Source organism: Prionailurus bengalensis, chromosome E1 (genome assembly GCF_016509475.1).
Source record: "Prionailurus bengalensis isolate Pbe53 chromosome E1, Fcat_Pben_1.1_paternal_pri, whole genome shotgun sequence".
Lineage (NCBI taxonomy): Eukaryota > Metazoa > Chordata > Mammalia > Carnivora > Felidae > Prionailurus > Prionailurus bengalensis.
This window is the reverse complement of record NC_057347.1, coordinates 42,807,610-42,831,837: the sequence shown is the minus strand read 5'-3', so window position 1 is coordinate 42,831,837 and position 24,228 is coordinate 42,807,610. Positions and strand designations below refer to the sequence as shown.

The window sequence follows — 24,228 nt, the reverse complement described above, 5'->3', positions numbered from 1 at the left end:
CAGGGGCTCCCGTCATCTGTGCGGCCGGGACCCGAGGATTTGGGAGGAGAATGGGGAGGCGGACTCAAGAGCCGGGGGCTCGGGCAGGAAGAGGGGACGCGAGGCGGCCCCCTTCCCTTCCCACACCTCGCAAAGGGGCAGCTCCTGGCCTGGGGTCGCCACCCAGCTCCCCGCCACCGCCCCACGCCTCCCCCGCTCCGTCCTCGGCTCCGCCCCCTCCCTCCCCGTCCCTCCTTCTCGCGACCTCGTCCCTCCCTCTTTCCCTGCTCCCGACACCTCCTCCCCCCGACTCCCTCCCGGCGCCGCTAAGTTTCTCCGCTCGGGACCGCGCGCAGAGCCGGGGCCGGGCCGGAGCGGCGCTCCCCGCTGCCCTGTCCCCGCGCGCAGACCCCGGGCCCGGCCCCGGCCCCACCGAGCCATGCTGTGCGGCCGCTGGAGGAGCTGCCGCCGGCGGCCCGAGGAGCCCCCGGTGGCGGCCCAGGTTGCGGCGCCCCTTCTGCTTGCACCCCCGGACGGCGACACCAAGAGGCCCGGGCTGCGGGCGCTGAAGAAGATGGGTCAGTGACCGGCGGGGGCGGCTCGGGTGGGCGCCGACTGCCCAGAGGTCCGTCTGGGTGGGGGGGGGGTTGCGGGGTGTGCGGGCGAGCCGTCGCGGGTTTCCCAGCTGCGAGGGGCTGTGTGGAGCCGGGCGAGGGTTGGAATGCCAGCACCGTTCCGGCGGGGGGGTGGTCATACCTGGGGTCACCCGACGTTCCCGGGAAGAGCGAGGCGCCCGGGTGGCCTTTGCTTCCCACCAGGAGGCGCCCGCGGGGCGTGCCGGAATGGGCGTTTGGGCGCGGATGGGGGGGGGGGGGGCGGTCCCCGAGGACCTGGTGAATAGAGTGGGAGAGACAGGCTTGGGGTGTCCCTCACTCGCCTCCCCAACACCCTATGCCGTCTCGGGTCTGCGGGCGCCCCCGGGCATCCCGGGTTCTTGGCCGCCCTTAGGAAGGCAGGAGAGCTGTGGGGGAGGCCGGCCTCTCAAGCCAGCCCTCCAACCCTGCAGCCCCCACAGGGGTTGCAGCAGCCACATAGCACTGGTAGGACTGGTCTAACTGGTGAGAATACTGCCCTTGGAGTCAGAAGGGCAGAGTTCCCGGCTCAGGTTTGGGGGAAGTCACTGCAGGGAAGAAATGTAACTGTGGCTTATTAAGCATCTCCCAGAGACCCGCCTGGCCCCGGGTAGTTACATCGGTGGCATCATTCAATTTTCCTCACCCTCCTGAGAGGTACCCGGTATAATTCCCCTTTCACAGATGAGAAAACCGATTCGGAGAAGGCGAAGAATTTGCCAATGACCCCACAGCTTGCTAAGGGCAAAGGCTGGCATGGTGGCTGTGCCCAGCCACGCTGCCCCTGCGACCCTCTCAGAGTCTGAGCAAAGTGTGACCGACTGGCTGGTTGAGTGGCTTGAATGAGGTGTGTGTGTGTATTTTATAAAAATGTAAAGCACCATGAAACTGAAGTGGTGTGTTGGAAGGGCTGTTAGTAAATAGTTAATGATGGAGAGGTGGGGTGTGGGGCTGGGGGAACAGGGCAGGGCTGCCCAAGAGATCAGTGTGAATCAGGGGTGCCAGTTGCCCGTCTTGCCTTCTCTTAGATACTGCCCCCACTTGTTTTTACTCTACCTCCTGTCACTCATTCGATCGGAATTGATTGAGAGCGTTGACTATGTCTGAGAGAGCCTGACACTCTCCTTAAGGAGACTAAGACACGTGATCTTTGCCCTCCTGTCCAATCATTCATGCATTCAGGAGACATTTATTGGGTGCCTACGGTATGCTCTGTCCTGGAATTCAGCAACAAACAAGATAGACACAGTTCTGGCCCTTCGGCAAGGAGGTCAGACAATGAAGCAAAGAAATAAGGCTAGGAAGGGAGAGGGAAGTCAGATGCCGGGGAGCCAGCGAGAGCCCCGGCGGCACCCCAGAGCCGGAGGGAGGCCCAGGGGAGAGGCAGGTGGGGGCCGTGTCCTCAAGGCCCCTCCTTAAAAGGCCAGTAGGAGCCCCCGGAGGGCCTCAGGCAGGAGGAAGGGCTTGTGCAGAGCAGGGGCATGTTGTACATAGGTAGGGGGGAATCGGGGAGACCCAGAGGAGGAAGGCTGGGGAATCAGTTGGTCAAGCCATGGTGGTGCTCAGACTTGGGCCGGTGCAGCCCGGATGTGATTCCAGAACCACCTAGGGGGTGGACTGGGCTGGACTCTGCAGTCGGTGGGATCTGAGAGGTGTCTCCGGTGAATGGCAGTGTCATTCTTTGGGCTGAGGAGCAGCGGTGCCTTGGGGAGAGGAGGGTGGCCGCGGGGAGGTGAGGTGCCACCGAGACGTCCAGGGCTGGCACTGGGCCAGAGAAGCAGTTCCAGGAGTCAGCCACCGCAGGGGCTGTGGCTGCTGGGAGGGCTGGGGTGATGCCCCTGCATACCTGCCTGCTTCTTCATTCCACACATATCTGCTTAGCCCTATCAGTGTGCCACGGGCGCTGTGCCAGGGGCCAGGGCGCCAGAGATGAATAGCACAGCGCTCAGCCCTCGGGGAGCACACAGTTTAGTAGCAAGAGACACTTGAAGACAAATCATTACTGCCGAGCCCGGGACTCAGCGCTCACTGGCTGAGTAAAGCGGCACGGGAGCTCACGGCATCCCCCACTGTGACACCATCAGGAACTATGTGGGTGTCAGAATGTCACCTGGGCCGTCCTCCCTTCCCACCACTGCCCTGTCCTGCTGAGTGACTGCCAAGAAAGGAATGTCCAGTTTCTGGGGAATGCAGCTTCCCTGGGCCTTACTGACTCCAGGGACAGGGTGGAGACCACACCCAGGTGTCCTGGGGCCTGGCCCTTCGGGCCATCAAGGCCTAGGCCCAGCACCTAGGTAGCTTCCCCTCCCACAGCAACCCCAGCTCCTCCCAGGATGGCCCCCTGTGGCCACACCCCTTAGGCTAACAGAGAACAGATTTTATTTCAGGTCCCCTCAAGAGACCAGGGCAGGGAGTGGCCTGGAGGTCGAAGGCTCCAAGAGGCCCAAGGAAAAGAAAGGGCTTTTCAGGCCATCCTGGGGGGAACACCACTCCCACACTGAGTGCGAATCATCTGTGGAGCCTGGGGTCCTTCTCTTGTCCCTTCCCTCCGTCGGGGGCGCTGCGGGCTTAGCCTGTCCCCAGGAAGCCAGAGAATAGCTGGAGAGAGCTTGAGTTCAGTGAGGCCAGACATAGTGCTGAGCTTGCATCAGTCCAGAACCTACTTAATCCTTGGCACCCTGGGGGGTGGGGGCGGGGCGGGGGGGGGAAAGGTGTTGCAGCTGTCCTCACTGGTGCAGACCCGGTGGAGAGGGTGAAGTCACCAGCCAAGGCCCACAGGGCTGAGAGGCAGCCGCCAAAGCCTAGTTTTCGATGGTGGCTCTTTACTGCCAGAATTAATGAATACTAATTAACACATTTATAACACTATGCCGAGCGCGCTTTTCACATATTAGCTCATGTAATGCCCACGATTGTCTGAGGTTTGTGGTACCTTGAGCCTCATTTTACAAGTGAGAAACTGAGTTTCAGAGAAGTTCAGAGCTGGGAAGTAGCTGCGAGAGGATGTGAACCCAGGCGCCTGGCACAGAGTCTAAGTGAATGAGTGAGGGAGGGATTGATGCCTGGAGATGGCCTGCTACTCCCATCCCCCACAGAGGCCCTGCCAGCCTCTAGAGGTGTCCTCATAGGCTTGCCAAATAAAATACAGGATGCTCCGTTAAATGTGAATTCCAAATAAACAAACAAATGATTTGGGACAAACTTATACTGAAACATGACTCGTTGTTCATCTGAAATTCGAATGTAACTGGGCACCCTGAATTTTATCTTGACAACCCTGTCTCCCCAGAGCCCCTGTCTGTGCCTGTGCCCCTGATGCCCCGCCCTGCCCCTAATCCTCCCAGCAAGCAGAGCACTGAGTGGGCAGAATCCTGCTCCCTTTCCTCCCCAGCCTGCACGCACCACTGATTGCCACAGGGGCAAGGGGGCTCTCCCCATGGCCTGCCCAGGACGTCTTCTGCAGGGTGAGTGGGGCTGCCGTGGGTGGATCTGGCAGCTGGGGGTCCTGGCAGGTGCCTGGCCTGGCGGGGGGTGGGGGTGGGGCCTGGGCCCCGGCGGCCGTTGTGTCTGAGCCGGGGGCATGCTGTGCCCCCTCCTACGACCTCTGCCCCCAAATGGGCTTCATGCTCGTTCTGGCCTTGCCGGGAGGGGTGCCGCCACCTTTGCCGCACTGCGTCTAGCCAGGGACTGGGGAAGCACTGCCTGCCTTTCCTGACTTTGTTGACTCTCCCAGGAATGTTATGGACTCTGGCGCTGAGCTCCACCGGGCTCTGGCCCCAGGTGTGGCAGCCAGCCCAGGCCAGGGGGACACGCTTGATACCTGAAGAGCTGGGGCTGCCTGCTGGCCAGAGGATTAGGGCGGGAAGGTGTTTGGGCCCCCTCGCCTTGGATACTCCCTCCCAGAGCCACCAGGAAAAGCTTCTCTTCCTCTCCTCCCCCACTTGGCATGAAGCTGTCGGCCTTTGCTGTTCCCTGCATGTCTCACATTCCTGCTGGAGCCCCGTGTACCCTTCCCGTGTGTGCACTGGAGCAAGCACGCGTACACACACACACACACACACACACACACACACGCACACACACGCACACACCCTATATGCACACACCAACCTACACACACACCTTTGCTGCAGACCTACCCTTTTCACACCCTGCTGCCTACCTATTACCCCTCTTATCTACACACCCTGTAGCCACACAGCAGCCCCATCCTCACCCTCACTGCTGGTCTGCCCTGGCCCCTGCCCACCCACGGCACTGCCCCTGCGTCCCCCCTTGCCTTGGGTAACCCACACTGTTGTCCGCATACACAACTTACCCTGTCCGCATACCCAGCTTACCCTCTCATAATTCCAGTGGCCCGTCTATGAAAAAGGGACATTAAGGATCAGAGATGAATTTGACTTTCCCATGGCCCCTTCCAGCTCTGCCACTGAGACAGTTTCCCGCCCTCGACCTTGGCCACTGACCCAGAACTGCTCAGGCCTCAGACCACACACAGACCAAACCGCCCGGGCTGAAGGTGATAGTTGGGACACTGGGCCTGTCCATTCCTTACCTCCCCGTGGCCCGTCTCTGAGGGCTGAGATGAGCGGTTGGCCTAGAGAAGGTGTCTGAGCCCCACTGACAACACTGAACGAGGCTGGAGAAGGGCCCATCTGGAGGCCATGAGACTGACAAGGACAGACTTATGGGAATACCTGGCTCCCTCTTCCCTCCAGGGCCACTGCCTCGCTTTCCTTTATTATAATTTATCGAGTGCCTACTGTAGGCCGGGCCCTAAACTGAGTGCACCATGTGCATTAGCTCATTCCAGCCACACACAGCCCTTCAGGGGGTTAGGTGCCCCCCAACTCTCAACCCATCCTGGTTCCACCACCTGCCGCCCCAGGACCCTGGATAAGTTAACTGCTCTGTGCCCCTTGAAGAGCTTTATTGAGATATTAATTCACATATCATACAATTCACCCCTTCAAAGTATACAATGGTTTCTGGCATATTGCATTGTTATTTTTTTTTAACTGTGGCAAAAAATATATAATAAAGTTGGCCACTTTGACCATTTTGAAGTGGCTAATTCAGTGGCATTAATTATATTCGCAATGTTATGCATCCGCAGTGTTGGGCTAGTTCCAAAATGTTTCCATTACCCTAAACAAAAACTCTAGCCGTTAACCAGTAATTTCCCCCCTCTTCCCTTCCCCTAGGCCTTAGTAACCTCTAATTACGTTCTGTCTCTGAATTTTTTTTGTTGTTGTTGAGGGATATGTGACATATAATCCATTTCTATGAATTTGGCTACTCTAGGTACCACATATAAGTGGAATCATATACTGTCCTTTTTTAAAAATTTTTTTTTTTTCAACGTTTATTTATTTTTGGGACAGAGAGAGACAGAGCATGAACGGGGGAGGGGCAGAGAGAGAGGGAGACACAGAATCGGAAACAGGCTCCAGGCTCCGAGCCATCAGCCCAGAGCCTGACGCGGGGCTCGAACTCCCGGACCGCGAGATCGTGACCTGCCTGAAGTCGGTCGCTTAACCGACTGCGCCACCCAGGCGCCCCAGATTTCCCCCTTTCTATGGCCGAATAATATTCTACTGTCTGTCTGTACCACGTTTTGCTTCTCCATTCATCTGTTGACGGACCTCTGGGTTGTTTCTCTCTTTTGACTGCTGTTCATCATTTTTAGTGCTGTTGTTTCATGATTATCACTCCATCTGTTCAGTCAAGGTGGCCACAGCACTGGCCCAGCCCAGCTCCAGGTTCAAGGCAGAGATGTTTAGATAGATAACCCACGGAAACCACAAGAGGCAGACAGGATGCACACCTGCTCCAAGCAGGTAGGAATGAGGTTGAGGAAACATCTGTGTGTTTGGGGCCTGGCAGGACCTATAAATGTTTACTGGGTGCCTGGGCAGAGAGCCAGGTGCCTCCTAGCTTCACTGCCCGAGGCCTGACCTCACCCCCTTACCTCCGTTGGTCCTGCCCTTCCTGTCTGGCACCCTAATCCTCTCACTCTCTCAGGGGTCAGAAGCTCAAGCAATGGGGAAATAATGTCACCTACCCAGGGACTCAGCACCTGGCTTGGCCCGGCATTGAACTCCCATTCGGTTTGGCTTTTCCATTGGATGTGGGGGCGGCGGGGGCAGTGTGGTCCAAGGAGCAGTGTGGTCCAGGGGCCAGTGCCAGTTGGGCAGGCAGACTGGAACGTCACCCTTTCCCCCAACAGGCTCCTGGGGAGCCGGGGAGGAAGGTCAGGAGCAAGGGCCCTCTCAACGTGGGAACCTGTCCCAGTGGAGGGCTGATCAGAAGTTCAGGCTCCTCGTCGTGGCGATGTTTTGTTTGCGGAAGACTCAGGACAAAGCAGGCCCTCAGTGACTCACCTCCATTTCCGGCCTTAGTCATTCACCAGTCCCCCTTCTCCCCACCCTCCCCAACTATGGGCTTGGCATTAGAGGGATGGCGGGGTCAGGGGAGGTGGCCCCAGCTGCAGAGCCTGGTTGTCAGGGGAATAGGGGTTCCTCTCCCACTGAGAGGAGGTAGAGGAGGGGCAGGCTTGGTTGCTGTGGCATTACAGGTTCTGCTGAATGTCCTGCCCCCCAATCCATTGCTTCTCAGGCTGAAGGAATTCAGAAGCTGCCCAGATGTGAGTGTAGGGGGCTGAGGTCTGGTGAGTCTCTTGGCTTGGTGCCTGCCACATTCTAGCTCCTTGTCTGGAAAGGACAAGCTTTCCTAGCTAGGGGGCACCAAATGGGCACTGACCCAGGGGGCTCGTCTAAATCCCGAGAGCCATTAGGGCCACAGGCTAACCCAAGGGGGGACTATAGGCTCCTCTGGATGGTAGGTTTCTCCTCCTGGCCCTGAGACAGTGATTCTCAGTCATAGTCACCCTCAAAGTCACAGGATAGGTTTTTAAACATAGATACCCAAGTCCCAACCCACACCTGCCAGACGAGAATCTCTGGGCTGTGGGTTTTGCAAACCCCTCCAGCTGATTCTGATCACAGCCAAGTTTCAGAAACCCTGGCCCATAAGGAAAGGACAGATAGGGTAGGGCAGGGGGCAGAATAAATTTAGTTCCCCCAATTGCTGGTACATCTGCCTCCCCTATCAAAACACTGGCTGTGAGTCTGGCTCTGGGATGAGCACTGTAGTGCAGATATGAGACTTCATCCCTGTCCTTGGGTTTATTAAAGTTGACCGAAATTACAATTTAGGTGGGGTGTTTGTTTTAGTTAAAGTAAAAAGTGCTGTTGGTGATCAGGGAGGGAGAATGCCCATTTGAGGACAAACCAAGGAAGGCTCCCTGGAGGAGATGGTGTCTGAGCTGGTCCCTGAAGGACTCCTGTGTGAGGAAGAGAAGCAAGAAGGATCCTACAAAGGTTCCAAGAGAATGAGAGAGGAATGTCCTGGGATGTAGACTTGGTTCCACAGGCCAGAGTTTACAACAAGCAGGGGTCTTGGTGCCACAAAGCCTAGAGCCAAAGCCAGTATTGGGGACTTGATAAGATAAAGGGGGGGGGCACGTAGGTGGCTCAGTCGGTCGAGCGTCCGACTTCAGCTCAGGTCATGATCTCGTGGTTTGCGGGTTCGAGCCCCACGTCAGGCTCTGTGCTGACAGCTCAGAGCCTGGAGCCTGCTTTGGATTCTGTGTACCCACCTCTCTCTGCCCCTCCCCCACTCATGCTCTGTCTCACTCTGTCTCTCAAAAATAAATAAATGTTAAAAAAATTAAAATAAAATAAAGGGAGGAAGAGAGGCCCACTGTCCTGTCCATTTGGCCCCTACCGTGGTGTTTTAGGGGGTTTTTTGTTTCAATTTGATTTGGTTGCCAGCCCTGAAAAATCTGGAGGCTTCCCATAGAAATCCAGCTTCCTGTTCTCTGGACACTCTGGGCCCTCATCCATTCCTGGCTGCCCTCCTCCCTCCAGTATGCTGGATTCCCACTCTTTCTGTTGTCCCCTGGCTTGTAAACCCTTGGTATTGACCTCTAATGAGACAAATCAGAGCAGGGCAGCATCTTGACTGAAGTTTGGATTTTGCAGGAGGTACTACTGTGGCCTTCATTCTGTGCACAGAGAACATGAGGCTTAGAGAAGTCTCAGGTTACTGCCATCCAGGCTGTGTAACTCGGAAGTGACAGAGGTGGGATTTGCCTCCCTGGACCCTTGAATTTGAGTTCTGCTCCCCCCACCCCCCGGGGCCCATGATAGCAAGGAGAAGGGACAGAGGAGCAGAGGGATTCAGTGTCGTGGCCATGGGCAAAGGTGCTGGAACTTGACCTCCAGGGTTCGAGGCCTGCTTCCAACCCCTTCCTTCATAGCCTTGGAATTCTGGCAAGTCACTGAAACTTCTCTATACTTGTTTTCTCCCGAGTGAATGCATGAGTTGGGGCAGGCGTGCAGTACATGTTCTGTAAGCATTTCTTCTTATTAAGGAAAGCGGACACTGTGGAGAGCACGTGCGGGGTTAGGTGGGATTGGGACAATGGCTGGGCGAGGGGGACTACCAAGTGGCACAGACCATGCTTTCAGCTGGACACAAAGAGGATAGATGCAAAGAGGCTGCAGGCTGGGCAGGGCAGGGCTGGTCCTGGAGTCCTTGGCCTATGACCGTGGAGCCAGGGTGGCCTCTGCTGTCCTCCCTGGTCTTGGGGGGACAGCAGAGGTGAGCAGCTTGGGTGGCAGCAAGAGAGATCTGGGTTAGATAGTGAGACTACCTTTTTGAAGGTCAGGGTTTCACGTCAAGGGAAAAGGTTGCTGGTGGCAGATTCTGGTCTTGAAGTCTGGAGGCCCGGATGGAAGGGAGTGACAGAAAGGGTGACCTTTAGGGAGGCCTGAGTCCCAGGCGCTGCCTGAGGGCTTGCTCTGCTCTGAGGGCCTCCGGAGGCAGCTGCTTGGTGGAGGTACGGGCACCCTCCCCAGGGCGGCTGGGTGGGACACACCAAGCCAGCGAGTTCCTGGGGCGGAAGAGACTATAGCCAAACCCACCACTGGGGACGAGTTACGCTAAGGAGAGGAAGAGGGGCCTGTGAGGACTTGCAAGGCTCCAGGCGCAGGAAGGCAGGCCGGCTGCCAGCCGGGACGAGGGTGGAGGGAGCGAGGGCGAGGCCGGGCCCCGACGTCCTCCGGCCTCCCTCCCGCGCAGGCCTGACGGAGGACGAGGACGTGCGCGCCATGCTGCGGGGCTCCCGTCTCTGCAAGATCCGCTCACGGACGTGGCACAAGGAGCGGCTGTACCGGCTGCAGGAGGACGGCCTGAGCGTGTGGTTCCAGAGGCGCATCCCGCGCGCGCCGTCGCAGCACATCTGTGAGCCGGGGCGCGCGGCCGCGGGGCGGGCTGGGGACAGCGGCCGGGTCCCGCCGCCCTGACCCGGCTGCGCGTGCCCCGTCCTCCCCACCCCCTCCCCTTCCTCGCCCTCCCGCAGTCTTCGTGCAGCACATCGAGGCGGTCCGCGAGGGCCACCAGTCCGAGGGCCTGCGACGCTTCGGGGGCGCCTTCCCGCCGGCGCGCTGCCTCACCATCGCCTTCAAGGGCCGCCGCAAGAACCTGGACCTGGCGGCGGCCACCCCGGAGGAGGCGCAGCGCTGGGTGCGCGGTCTGGCCAAGCTGCGCGCGCGCCTCGACGCCATGAGCCAGCGCGAGCGCCTCGATCAATATCCTGCCCAGGGGGCCGGGCGTGAGGGAGGGTGGGGACGTGTCTGGGGACCCCGCGGGCTGAGCCCGGGGCCCCTAGTCTTCAGAACCGAGGCTGGTGACGCCGCCTCCGTCTCTGGGAAGCTCCGTCCTGGCCCCGTGTAGGGAGGGAGTCCCCAGGCTGAGGGGAAGTACAGCCCCAAGACCCGGGAGCCCCCAGAGCCAGGCAGTGGTGGCGACCCTGTCAGTTACCTGTTGGCTGGGGGCGGTGCCCAGGCTGTTGCTGGTATTTCCTGAGCACCCACACCTGGATCCACTCCTATCTACACCGGGCCGACTCGAACCAGGACAGTAAGATGAGCTTCAAGGAGATCAAGAGCCTGCTTAGAATGGTCAACGTGGACATGAACGACATGTATGCCTACCGCCTCTTCAAGGTGGGCTCCTGCCCCCACTCTGACCTTTGAGTCACCATCCTTTGTGGACAGAGTGGCCTCTCCCTGTGGGAAGGCCCCGTCTGGGCCTAGTTAGCCTTTTACCCTTCCCCGAGGCGGCTGGGCCAGGATGGGAGTACTGGCCCAGAACATTCCTCACCCTCAGGCAGAGCTGGAGGAGGGGCGGGGCGCGGGGCAGGGAGGGTCCTCCCATACCTCCAAAGGAAGCAGCAGAGCTATAGTTTTCATTGCTCGGAGTCTGCAGGCAGCCTTTGCACAGGTGACCACGCACGGCTTGCACGTGGGAGTGCGAGAAGGAGTCAGCTCACAGGCACACGCGCGCATCCTCCTCCGCCGTGGCCCATGTGGCCCCTCCACGTGTGACCAGATACACCCCACATGTGGGAGCACAGACAGGGGTGCACGGGGGTGGGCTCCGCATCGATGGCCCAGCCAGGGCACGTGGCAGACGCCTATGTGACCAGCCTGAGACCCCGAAAGACAGAAGAGCCATGGCCCCGGTACACAGGGGCCCACAGCTCCATGTGGACTGCTCCACGTGCATTCGCACTTATTTGTTGCCCTTTGACCCTGGGTGTGAATTGGAGACTGTGAGGATGGTAATGCACATGCACGGGAGGGGGAATTACGGCTCGTCCTGCCCTTGGGCCACTGCTTTTCCTCCCACATCTGGATTTTTGGGGCGGTAGGTCATGGGCATACGGGACAGGCACTAAACCCAAGCGACCTTCCTTAGAATCCCAGCCCTGCAATTTACCAGCTGTGTGAGCTTGAGCAACACCCAGAGCCTCGATAGCTCCCGGTTTCTCTACCTGTGAAATGGGGGACATCTGCCTTCCTAGCATTGTAGGTGACAGAGGTGTCCGTGCAGGCCAGCTTTCCCAGGGTGTCACCCCCCCCCCCCAACTCCTCTGAGCTCCTCCCTGCTGCCTTCTAGGAGTGCGACCACTCCAACAATGAGCGGCTGGAGGGGGCTGAGATTGAGGAGTTTCTGAGGCGGCTGCTGAAACGCCCCGAGTTGGAGGAGATCTTCCATCGGTACTCCGGCGAGGACCGCGTGCTGAGCGCCCCTGAGCTGTTGGAGTTCCTGGAGGACCAGGGCGAGGATGGCGCCACGCTGGCCCGTGCCCAGCAGCTCATCCACACCTACGAGCTCAATGAGACAGGTGGCGGTCTGACAGACAGGGTGGGGGTCAACACGGCCCTGTCTTGGCATCTGACAGGTCTGGGCTTCTAGCTAAGCGTGCGCTGCGATTACTGGCAGTGGGTGCCATCTTGGGCAGGCTACCTCGCCTCCTGGAGACTCAGTTGCCACATCTGTAAAATGGCATAGTAGTGCACCCTCCTCACAGGGTTTGGCTGAAGATGAAGTGGCATGACTTCAGGGGGCACTGGGCTGGCTCAGTCGGTAGAACATGTCACTCTCGATCTCGGGGTTGTGATTTCGAGCCCCACGGTGGGTGTAGAGATTACTTCAAAGAAGTCAGTAGCATCGCTTGAGTAGAGTCCAGTCTGTAGATAGGTGCTCATTAGTACTAAGTAGAGTGAGCTTTGGGGGCACATGGGGCCAGACATGGGGCTCCTCCCTGTGGCCTGACGTTCTCTTCTGCCCATCCCCGCAGCCAAGCAGCATGAGCTGATGACACTGGATGGCTTCATGATGTACCTGTTGTCACCCGAAGGGGCTGCTCTGGACCCAGCCCACACATGTGTGTTCCAGGACATGGACCAGCCCCTCTCCCACTACTTCATCTCCTCCTCGCACAATACCTATCTGACTGACTCTCAGATCGGGGGGCCCAGCAGCACCGAGGCCTATGTTAGGTACCATAGCAGGGATGGTGGGGTGAACACATCTGGGAGCCCAGCTTGAGGGTGACATGGGGCTCGAATCTCACCGTGGGCTTCCGGCGGGGAGGGGGGGGCGCCTACCTGGCTCGGTCTGCCTGTTGCTGTGCCCTGTGGCACCCACAGGACACCTTGCCTGTCCGTCTGTCTATCCATAGGGCCTTTGCGCAGGGGTGCCGCTGCGTGGAGCTAGACTGCTGGGAGGGGCCAGGAGGGGAGCCCGTCATTTACCACGGCCACACCCTCACCTCTAAGATCCTCTTCCGAGATGTGGTCCAGGCTGTGCGTGACCACGCCTTCACTGTGAGCTCCGAGGACCCCCATGCCCAGCCCCAGAGCCTTCCCGATGACCCCAGCCATCTTCAGTCCTTCCAGAAAAAAAACCCTTGCCCAGAGAATCACTCACTCACCAAGTGTTGCTGGGACAGCTGGCCAGTGGGGTAGAAGAAAGCTGAGAGGCTCCCTTCCCCTACTTTCATGTTTATTAAATGTGTTAAAATCACAAAATGTCTAGCAGAAAACTTTAGGAGTAAAAAGGACCTTTTTTTAAAAAATTTATTTTGAGAGAGAGAGAGAGAGAAAGAACACAAGCAGGGGGCAGGGGCAGAGAGAGAGGGAGGGAGAGAAAATCCCAACCAGGCTCCGCAGGGCAGCACAGAGCCCAACACCGGTCTCAAACTCGCAAACCATGAGATCATGATCTGAGCCAAAACCAGGAGTCAGACGCTTAACCGACTGAGCCACCCAGGCACCCCAAGAGAGGACATTTTAATCCTAACTCCCAAAGGGAAAGCCATGACAGAGAAGCTGGGCATGGAATCTGCATAAAATTGTAACTTCTGTCAAGCTATACACAGATCTTACCCTCAAAAATGATGGGCTTGGGGGTGCCTGGCTGGCTCAGTGGGAAGAGCGTGCAACTCTTGATCTCAGGGTCATGAATTCGAGCCCCATGTTGGGTATAGAGGTTACTAAAAAAGTAAACCTAAAAAGAAATTAAAAAAAAAAAAAAAGACTGGCGTGGGGGGAAAAGTTTGTAACATAAACAACATGGTCAATGTCATTAACATATAAAGGGCATTTATAAAACAAAACCATCTTGGGGCGCCTGGGTGGCTCAGTCAGTTAAGTGTCCGACGTCGGCTCAGGTCATGATCTTGCAGTTTGTGAGTTCGAGCCCCGCCTTGGGCTCTGTGCTGACAGCTCAGAGCCTGGAGCCTACTTCCGATTCTGTGTCTCCTTCTCTCTCTGCCCCTCCCCTGTTCACGCTCTGTCTCTCAATAATACATAAACGTTAACAAAAATTTTTTTTAAATAATAAAAAATAAAGCAAAACCATCTCTGCAGCTGCCCTCAGCTTCCCAGACATACCACCCTTTCCCTGAGACCGGAGATCTGCCCTCTGTCTCCCTCATGGACACACTGGCCCCAGAGTATGTCCCACATTCCACCTCCTCAGCCCCCAGTGTGCCTTTGCCTGCCTGTCCTGAAGGGGCTTGGGGTCCAGGTGTAGTGGGGGAGCCTGGGAGGGGGACGGGGAAGTGGCTCTGAGCTGCTGCCCCCTCCCCCTCTCCAGCTGTCCCCATACCCTGTCATCCTGTCCCTTGAGAACCACTGCGGGCTGGAGCAGCAGGCCGTCATGGCCCGCCATCTTCGCGCCATCCTGGGAGACGTGCTGGTGACACAAGCGCTGGACTCCCAGAACCCCGAAGAGTTGCCATCCCCAGAGGTAGTGAGTGCCCCCCAGACTCCCAGCCGGGTTGGGGGCGGGGACCGGCTGTTGTCCACCATCCCCCACTGCTGTGCCACCTCCCTGGGTCAGGACCCCTCACTTCTCTCTGCCTCAGCCTTCCTCTGCCCCTGCGCTCAGTGGCCATCTGCCACCCCGAGGTCTCGTCACGCTTCCCCCCTCCATCCTTCCCCACCCCTACCTCACCGCCACCCCACCCCCTTACCTGGCACCCAGGGCCTTCCATGCCCTCACCCCCACCCTGCTCTGCCTCCCTACCGAGTCCCTGCAGACTCTGCCATTCCTACCTCCAAACCTTGGTTGACATGTCCCCTCTACCTGAAGCTCCCTTCCCAGCCATCTACTCTTGCCCACCGCCACCTGCTTAGAATTCTAGCTCAGTGATAAACCACCTCTTCCGTGGCCTTAGAAATTTCCTCAGCTCTCTGGCCCGAGGTGGTTTTTCCTCCCGAGCCCCAGAACCTTTTTTCTGCCCCCTCAGGACATTTGTGTTTTCTCCCCTGCTCCTTGAGAAAACTCTCCTCCTCCTCGCAATCCAAATATGCAGAGAATGTTGATTCACCTTTGTGTGTGTGTGTGTGTGTGTGTGTGTGTGTGATTTGATTTTTTTATTAGCATGAAACATGGTTAAAAAAATCGAGCTGTGCAAAAGTATATACAATGAAAAATGGGTTTTTCTCTGCCCCTGTCCAATTTCACAGGAAGTAGCCATCTTTAAGTTTCTCGTCTGTCTTCCCAGAACTTTCTCATGTGTATATACCTATGTACATAGCTACCTTTCAAATGTTACACAAAGAAGATCATATGATTACGTGTTCGTGTTCTATAGTCACTTCTTTCATGTGAGATATTTTCTGAAGAGGGCACCTTTTCTTTCAGTCTTGAGCTGCCTCAACCATTGTAAGGGCTGCTGTGTGGTCTTCTGTTTGGAGGGACGTCACTAGCCAGTCCCATGATGATGGGTCTATACGTCGTTGCCCATTTTTTCCTATTAGAAACATCACTCATGTTCTTTCCTGCTCCCCACCCCCAGTCAGCCCCTCACATAGTGGGGGTTGAATGGCTGACCTAGGGGCAAGAGGGCATCATCCTTCCATACTGGCCTCTCCAGCAGCTGAAGGGCCGGGTCCTGGTGAAGGGGAAGAAGCTGCCAGCTGCTCGGAGCGAGGACGGTCGAATTCTGTCCGACCAGGAGGAGGAAGACGAAGAGGAAGAAGAGGCAGAGGCCACAGAACAGAGGCGGCGGGTGAGTGGGCCTGGCTGGGCCGGCCTGGCCTGGGCAGGGAGGGGCTGCATGGGGAGGGGAAGGACAGGGGGGCCGGAACCCTGCCCTGAAGCTCATCTCCCAGGCCAAGCAGATCTCCCCTGAGCTGTCGGCCCTGGCCGTGTACTGCTGTGCCACCCGCCTGCGGACCCTGCGCCCCAACCCGGTCCCACCCCAGCCCTGCCAGGTCAGCTCCCTCAGCGAGCGCAAGGCCAAGAAGCTCATCCGAGAGGCAGGTAGGAGCTGGGACGTGGGGCATCTGGGGGCAGGAGGCCCTGTGGAGGCCTGCAGGCTCCTGGTGGGGGGTACCCTGAAGTTGGTGTCTGGAAAGGAGATTGAGAGGGCCTCCAGGGCAGTGAAGGGGTCAGGAGGCCCCCAGATCGGGGCTCAGGGAACGAGCACCCAGCATGTGGGCAGCACCGGGCCAGCATGGATGGAGGGAAGAGGGCCCAGGGAGGAGGGAGGCTGCTGCCTGCCTTTACTGGGCTCAAGCTTGGTGGCAGGGCCAGACACAGGCAGGGGTAATGGTGCAGGGTGATCAGTGAGCCGTGGTGGGGGCTGGGGGAGTCCCACAGCGGGTGTGCGGACAGGAGAGAGAATTCCAGAGCAGGTGACGTCTGCGAAGACCCCAGACCCCTCCAAGGCGGGATGAGAGCCGGGTTGTCAGCCTGGGGCCCCGCATTCCAGGCATTGAGTTGGGGGATTTGGGGCTGGGATGCAGTGCTGCGTTGTGGGAGGGGTCCTTGGCTCTCTCTGGCTTTCGGTAGCCTCCTCTGAGAGGTCCTGTCAGCCCTGGGGCAGGGGGAGCCGGTGGGGTGGGGGTAGTTCAGCCTCTGTTCCCAGCTTGTCCCTGTGGTTGGGGCTGGGGAGGTTACAGGCCCTGGTGCTGGGTGAGGGACACCCCAGGGGCCATCACAATCCTGCGCCGACTTCCTCCCCCAGGGAACAGCTTCGTCAGGCACAATACCCGACAACTGACCCGTGTCTACCCACTGGGGCTGCGGATGAACTCCGCCAACTACAGCCCCCAGGAGATGTGGAACTCAGGCTGTCAGCTTGGTGAGTGGGGGCAGCAGGAGCAGGGAGTGGCCTCCAGGGAACCATGAGAGGCCCAGGCAGTGATGGGGCCATACAGCTTTTCAGAAGGTGGAAAAATGTGTTTTCTTGGTAATAACAGTTATTAAAATAATTGTCAGGAAAGTAGGTGGGGAAACACAAATCAGACACATTTCTTCCTGACAGTGTAAAGTCTCACATTTTTCATGAAGGCAAAAGTTAAAAACCTCCATTCCCATGTGTGTCCCCCCCCTCCCACACACACACCTGGCAGTCCCACTAAGTCAACACTGACAAGAGTGGGCTCTGGAGGCTGAGCCCCAACAAAGGAGCAAAGGAGGGGGATATGGTCCCCTTGAGGGCAGAAATGGAGATACAGAAACCCAAGGTTTCCTTGGGCCCAGGCCTATGCCCAGCCCAACCCTCTGGCCGTGGGAGATACCAGGGATAAAGGGCCGGTGACAACAGGGGCTGGGACCCTTGGCTGCTATGATGCACCCCTAAGCCACGGTGGGAGTGGGTTGTGAGACCCTGAAACTGAGCAGTGAGAGGAGGGCCACTAAGAGCCCCTGCCCTGACCCTGCTGTGTCCACAGTGGCCCTGAACTTCCAGACACCAGGCTACGAGATGGACCTCAATGCTGGCCGCTTCCTCATCAACGGGCAGTGTGGCTACATCCTGAAACCTGCCTGCCTGCGACAGCCCGACACAGCTTTTGACCCTGAGTGTCCTGGACCCCCCAGAACTACTCTCACCATCCAGGTCAGCAGCCTGGACCAAGCCCTACTCTGGGGTCCCAGCTGGTTCTGGAGAGGTCCTAGTCTGCAGGGCGCCGGCCCGAACGGCTTGGTGTGAGGGCGGTCTGAGTCTCAGTCCCATGCGGGGAGGCTCAGGGTGAGTGCCGAGGGCAAGGGGCTTCCCACCCTAACAGAGGGGGCAGGCAGCCATGGGCCCTGGCGGGGGGCGGGGGGCTGGACCAAAGCTCCCCTTCATCCCCTTCAGGTTCTGACTGCGCAGCAGCTGCCCAAGCTGAACACCGAGAAGCCAAACTCCATCGTGGACCCCCTGGTGCGTGTCGAGATCCACGGGGTGCCCGCAGACTGTGCTCGAAAGGAGACCAACTACGTGCTCAACAATGGTGGGTGGGCCTGCCGGGGGGAGGAGGGTGGGTCTGGAGGCCAGCTGGCTCCTGACTGCCAGGCCTGCACCCTAGGCTTCAACCCCCGCTGGGGGCAGACCCTGCAGTTCCAGCTGCGGGCTCCAGAGCTGGTCCTGGTCCGGTTCGTGGTAGAAGATTATGACACCACCTCCCCCAATGACTTTGTGGGCCAGTTTACACTGCCTCTCAACAGCCTGAAGCAAGGTTGGTGGGGACGGACAGGGATGGGGGTCTGGGCCTCTAAGGCCCTGTTCACCTGGGCTTTGCATCCCCTCTGAGAGCTTGCCCCCCGAGCCCAGGGGTGGGATGTGGTCCGTGAGCTCACGGCCCAGGCCCGGTGGGGTCGGGGACAGAGAACCTGAGGCATGTCCCCCTCCCCACAGGGTACCGCCACATCCACCTGCTTTCCAAGGACGGGGCCTCACTGTCACCAGCCACACTCTTCGTCCACATCCGCATCCAGCGCTTCTGAGAGCCGGACTGACCCACCCTGGGGTTCCTCGGGTGCCAGTCTACACCCCGTGGCGGAGGCTCTCTCCTCCTCCGCAGTAGAGGGGTGGTGGGAGGACCAGCCCCTCCAGCCTGCTAACCCTGCCCACTGGCTAGACTCCAGTCTCAACTGGGTGCTGGGGGGGTGGCCTTGGCCCCTCCTGAGAACAGGCATCAGCGCTTTCTCCTACAACCCTGGAGCCTTGAGATGGCCCCCACTCCTTGGATTCTCGGCCCACTCCCTCGTCGTGGCTCGTGAAGAGCGAGGCCTGTCGTTGCCAGATTTGAGGAAGACACATGAGCCTTGAACTCCTCTCTGCCCCCCCGGGGGGAGGCCATCCCAGCCTCCTTCCCCCAGAGTGTCCGGCCCCCTCCTTGTCCCCTAGTCCACGCCAGGCCTTAGTGCCCCCGAAGGCCCTCCCCTCGCTAGGTTTCCCTGGGCTCCTCCCTCAAGCTCTTGAACCTGAGCTCCCTTCCCGTCTTAAGAAGGGAAAGCCGAGGAAACCTGGGAGTAGGTTTCAACTTGTGCCACAGAAGAGCCCTGAAGCAGACAGAACAAGACCATTGGTTTAAAAAAATAAAGAAGCATGGGCACCTGGGTGGCTCAGTCAGTTAAGCGTCTCTCTGTCTCTGAGTTTGAGCCCCTCGTTGGGCTCTGTGCTGACAGCTCAGAGCCTGGAGCCTGCTTCAGATTCTGTGTCGCTCTTTCTCTGCCCCTCCTCTGCTCGTGCTCTCAAAAATAAATAAATGTTAAAAAAAATTTTTTTATAAAGAAGCAAGTTTACCACTGCTGCACCCTGAGCCCTCTGAGGTCATACCCACAGGCCCATGAGGGATGAGGGCAGAGTCCCTTGGGTCCCCTCCTCCAGCAGGGCTTGGATTTGTCTAAAACAGCCAGGGAGGGGGTGGGAGGGGTGGAGGAGGTGTCACATCTCTAAATAGCCTGACCCCTCCTCCTGGCTTAGAGCCGCTTCCAGCATCACAAGACTATGGGGACAACTCACAAGCTCCTTTGCCCCTCAACCTTGAAGGGCCTTGAATGGGAAGGGGGTGGGGGGGGGCACTTCTGCCAGGGAAAAAACTGTTACGGCCCTAAAGGGGATGGAGACAGGACTGACAGACCTCTGCTTTCTGGGTTCAGCTGCGTCGAGGCCCCTGTCCAGTAGACAAATCCCAGAGACTTGGGGCTCTCCTTCCACCAGGTAACCAGCCTTTTAGATGAAGGCCTAGAAACCAGCTGGCTGCTCTAGGATGCCCCGGGGCGGGGCGGGGGGGGGGGGGGGCTTGTAGTGCTGAGACACCAGATGGCAGAATTCAGAGAAAACCGGCCAGAAAGGGGGCTTCCCAGGCTTCAGTGTGGAACCCTGGCACTTCGGGTTCCATCAGACAAAAGCACTCACACTGAACCAGGACGGAGCTTGAGGGCAGTTCCTGGCTTGGAATGGCGCTGGGCCGGGGCTTGAATTGGCCCCATGGAACCCAGGGCTGGGCAGTCTCTACCTTCCGGCAACCCATGACCTGATGCAAGAAGTGACAGCCTCCCCCTGCCCTCCCGCTTGTGCTCTCATGCTCAGTGGTGTTGGTTCTGATGAGTTCGTGTCTAAAAGGATGCTCAGCCCCTGGAGGGGTCAGAAGCCTCCCTATCCAGGAACCATGAAGGAACAGACCAAGTAGCCTGGATACCTGGTTGGTTCTCAGGGTGTAGGAAGCCAGGAAGCCAAACCGCAGGCCTGGGGGGGAGGCACGGCGAGGCTGAGTCCACATACGTAGAGCAGTCAGAACTGTCCCATCCCGACTGTCCCCTAGAGGGCCAGCTGTGGTGACGGCCTGTGTGGAGAGTCCCACTGTCAGGTGAGCACCGGACCCTGGGCTGAGCGCCCCCCATTCCTGCTTCTCTTCTCTGGCTTGGCAGAGAAGTTAGCAAGACCTGAGTTAGCAGGTCTAGTTAGAGAAGTTAGCAAACCCTTAGCAAGAGGGTTTCCCGCTAGGGTAAGAGCCCCAAAGCTAGGAAGTCGGCCTTGAAAGGGCAAGTCTTCAATGCAAGAAATTTGGTGGGAATGGATTATGGGAGGTGGAAGCAACAATATCACTTGTAACTCAGGTCCCTGGGTGACCACCCACAGGGCTCCGTTCTCAGCCCAAATCTAAGGGTGGGAACGAAGGTGCTCGTGACCTGCTGGGGGAGGGGAGAGACACAGGGTGTTTAGGAGGGGTCAGGAGTCCTCTGGGAGGAGGTCCCGTGTCCTCTCAGGTTGCAGCTCAGGGCCCAGATTCCCTGGGAAGGGATTCGGAGGCACCAGCCACAGGGCACCTGAAAGCAGCACAGGGTCAGGGAATGGATGAAAAGTTCCAGAGGAAGAGAACGGGGGAATGGGAAGTCTAAAGGCAGTCTCTGGGGCCCTTCTTCGGAGAGCTGGTTCAGTAGCTGTGTGGCAGGCCTGGCGACCCACAGGGTTACTCCTGATGGTTCAACAGAACCATCCGGCCACTGGCCCAAAAAGGGAGATGTGGGACAGGGCAGGGCCCGGGCCCTCCCTCAGGGGAGGCATTGCTAACCTGGCCCAAAGCAGTGCTCTGCTCTGCTCTCAGCCGTGGAAGCCAGGGACGGGCCCCTCTGCCAAGGTGCCCCAGTGTTGGCCCAGAAGCCAGCTGCTCCTCTTACACAGAGTGAACCTGGGTCAGTACCAACTCCTCACCGGCGGATGGGAAAAGTCAGGGGAAAAGAGCCCAGTTCTGCCCTGAAAGGAGAACCTTGCCAAAGGAAAGTATTCAAAGGCTGCCTCCACGGACTGGTCACGAGGGGCTTTCCTGCAGGGCCCTGTGGCCCTGGGAGAGGCTGCTCCAGCCTGGGTCACAGACTCTGTTCCACTGCCACCTGCTGACCAGAGGAATGCCAGGGCAGAGAGGTTTGGTTCAGCTGCTTCCTTTATTAGAAACAAGTGAGATGTAACCAGTGGAACTACAATGCGTTTGGTACTTCCCCGCCCTGGAAACGGATGCCCCTCCCACAGCCCAGAGAAAAGCCCAGACAAAAGTGAAGCTTCCCCCTTCCCTGTTCCCAGATTCGGCACCTTGCCTGCAGTTAGTATTTTTGAGTTTAATTGAATGAGACTGTCTCACACAGCCTCCTGGAGCACAGCCTGTTGGTGGGCCTGCCTTTGCTTTGCGGTGGGGCAAAACCGAAGACGACTCTGGTTCTAGGGCAGGCAGGCCAGGCCACAAGAAGGCTGACCCCTGGGTGGGTAGGCACCGGCCAGGGATGTGCTCCTGCCCCCTCTCCTAGCCCAATAGTCAGGCTCTCTCCCTCTCCCAGACTGCAGCTCTGTGAAGCTACCCAGGCCTTTGGGTATCTTTTCCGTTGGTTAAATGCTGGTCATCTTTGGGCAAAGAATTCAGACCACAGGGACCCCCAACCCTAGGCTTCAGTGAGCAGCAAGTAAGGGGGGGCCATGACAGTTACATGAGAATTGTAGGCAAGGCCTGAATTTCCCACAAACCTGGGTGTTGAGGTGGCTTGGTGTGGGCCAGCCTTCAAACCAAACGTTAGCATCTTTGAAAGTAGGCATGTGCGGGGGAAACAACCCTAGGTACACCTCCATCCGGAACTGAGGCTTCCTTTCTAACCAGCTTTCTCCCCTACAAAGAGGTCGGAGGCCATGGAAATGTGCGAGGGGATCAAATGTAGAGTCAATCCAAAAGCAGGAAGCAAATGTCTGGAAACATGGAGTCCAAAAGCCCAGGGTGGCAGCAGGGAGTACTGGTGGCAGAGGGTGAGGGCCATCCCTGGGGGAACTTCCAACAACGGCTGCCTGAAGCAGGTCCGAGGTGATGAGCTTGGAGCCCCCACCATCCTGCAAGGCTCCTCATGAGGAGTCCTGAACCCCAAACAATGCTTCTCTCTGAGCTCTCTGACCAGAAGTCCTGGAAGGGGTTGAGTGAAGAACGTGGGATCTGTCTGGACAAAAAGAGAGACGAACAGCAGGCACCAAGCCGACTCCCACAGACCCGGGAGGCAGTGTGGAGGGCTGGGCAGGGTGCCTACCATGCAGAGTCCAAGGAGCAGGCCACATGGTTTTGCAGGGAGACACGGAGGCCTTTCCCGGAGATCTGTTTCTTCTATAGCAGCCAGGGACTCAGAGTTTCCATTCCAGAACCGGGTTAGCCAAAGCAAAGCTCACTCCAGGGGCTGTTGTGCACCCCAACTTTCAGCGGGCAGCTTGGACCAGGACCTGGCCCAGAGCTGCCCAGGCTTACAACGGGGAACCTTTCCAAGTTCCAGGTCCTGCCCAAGGTAAGAACGAGTCGGGCACTTTGTTCTTTGATATCCTCAGGTGCTCGCACAGGATGAGCTGCTCTGGGACTTGGGGCGCTGGGTGTCTGATGTCTGTGAGGCTGTAAAGGCAAGCCCCGGTCTCTCCGACTCCTCCCGTCTGCGGAATGCAGTGCACATCGTGCTAAGAACAGCAGCTTCTTTGGTCTGGGTATCTTGGAGTCAAGGAGTCAAAAGTCAGCCACGATCGCTGGTGCATGCAGTGGGCAGCACAGGGGCAACGAGGAGAAGGGAGGCCCCTAGAGGCCGCTGACGAAAATGCAATACATCGGAGCGGCGGCAGCAGTCTGCACAGCTGGCAGCGCAGGTGGCGCGGCCCCCAGCCCAAGCACACGATCTCCTCCAGCTCTGGGGACCCTGCCCGGCTAGCCTCTGGCAAACCTCGCCGGAACCCACAGCCTGAAACTCGGCTCCGTTAGCCTGCAGAGCATGGCCTCCTGGCTAAGGCTTCCTTCCCCCTACAAGGAGCCGAGAAGTGCAAGCAGCCAGGAAACCGGCCCACACCACCTCCCGTTTACTTCCTCCTAGAGCAGTTACAGAGGCCTGCTTGGATGTGGGCTGCTGGCAACTCCACAGCCCAGTCCTCCCCAGGATACCTGACTGAGCACAACTGAGGAAAGCCTGCACAGACAGCCTCGTGACCCGAGGCTCCATCGCCCTTGGGGAAACTGGCAGCATCAACAGCCATCACCACTACCACAAAAATCCCCAACACATCATCAGAGAAAACCAGATTCAGACAATGGTGCCACAAGATCATTTCTGCTGTCAAAATCCAGATCGGTGTCTGGCCACCGCTCCTTGCTATGACTTGCAGGTTGTGCGTCTTGGACAGGAGCACAAGAGCTGGCTAATGGACTGGAAGGCACAGGCCATGGGCTGGTGGCTGAAGGGCTCTGGGTATCGGCCCCACGCCACCCTTGGCCAGACACCCTAGGGTGGTCAGGGTGCTGGCTCTTCGCTCTAAGATGAGCCGAGCAAGGATTGCACTGGTACGGTCTCCACAAGGTCCCAGATGCTACAAGGAGGTCAAAGGTCCCCTTCAAACTGCCAGTCACCCCAGGCAGTGGAAAATCAATCTCACAGGGGACTCATCCGTATAAAGTTGGCAACAGCTGGCTAAAGAGCCCTTTAAAATCAGTTGGCAGGACGACTTTCCACAGGGAGCAGAGCGAAGAGGGAAGAAGGGACTCCATAAAAGAAATCTGTTTCCACAGATGGTCCCCGCTGCCCAGTTTCAGAATGCAGAAAAGGACCAGCCCCTGCAGGACAGCCTCTGAGTAGGGACAGCCCCACCCAGGACTCTACCTGCAGCCCTGGGAGTTCTGAGCCCTCCTCAAGGTTAGCACAGTCCCTCCACCTTACCCTGCCTTCTCGAAGATAAGCATTCCAGCCCATCCAGAAGGGAGACCGGTTAAGATTCCCCATATCCTCTTTCTCCTGCTCCCCTAAGAAAAGTCAATGCCTGCTTTTCAGAACGAAACAATTCACTGTACCAGTATGTGTTTGTCTGGCACTGTCCTTGCATTCTAATTTTGAGGAATGATCTGGATTCAGTTTTTCATTAGAGACCGAGCATCCTTGTACATTTGGAACATGAAAGATATTTAAAATATTTATATATATA

The 24,228-nt window shown here is 58.0% G+C and overlaps 1 protein-coding gene across 6 annotated transcripts; it reads left to right on the top strand.

The window, feature by feature from the left end:
- Positions 1 to 252: 252 nt before the first annotated feature.
- Positions 253 to 18,887, top strand: PLCD3 (phospholipase C delta 3). Of its 6 annotated transcripts, XM_043584771.1 has the most exons (16): positions 457 to 557; positions 1,296 to 1,458; positions 9,762 to 9,923; positions 10,042 to 10,270; positions 10,556 to 10,687; positions 11,643 to 11,871; positions 12,328 to 12,529; positions 12,712 to 12,856; positions 14,130 to 14,282; positions 15,415 to 15,549; positions 15,641 to 15,803; positions 16,510 to 16,626; positions 17,219 to 17,385; positions 17,626 to 17,761; positions 17,837 to 17,986; positions 18,166 to 18,887. In XM_043584771.1, exons 2-16 carry the CDS (start codon positions 1,454 to 1,456, stop codon positions 18,252 to 18,254), a joined length of 2,214 nt encoding a protein of 737 aa, XP_043440706.1. In that variant the 5' UTR covers positions 457 to 557; positions 1,296 to 1,453; the 3' UTR covers positions 18,255 to 18,887. The 6 variants fall into 6 exon arrangements, with proteins under 6 accessions (XP_043440702.1, XP_043440700.1, XP_043440701.1 ...); XM_043584767.1 differs by lacking the exon at positions 1,296 to 1,458 and having other exon boundaries at positions 253 to 557; positions 10,558 to 10,687; positions 15,653 to 15,803; XM_043584766.1 differs by lacking the exon at positions 1,296 to 1,458 and having other exon boundaries at positions 276 to 557; positions 10,558 to 10,687.
- Positions 18,888 to 24,228: the final 5,341 nt, after the last annotated feature.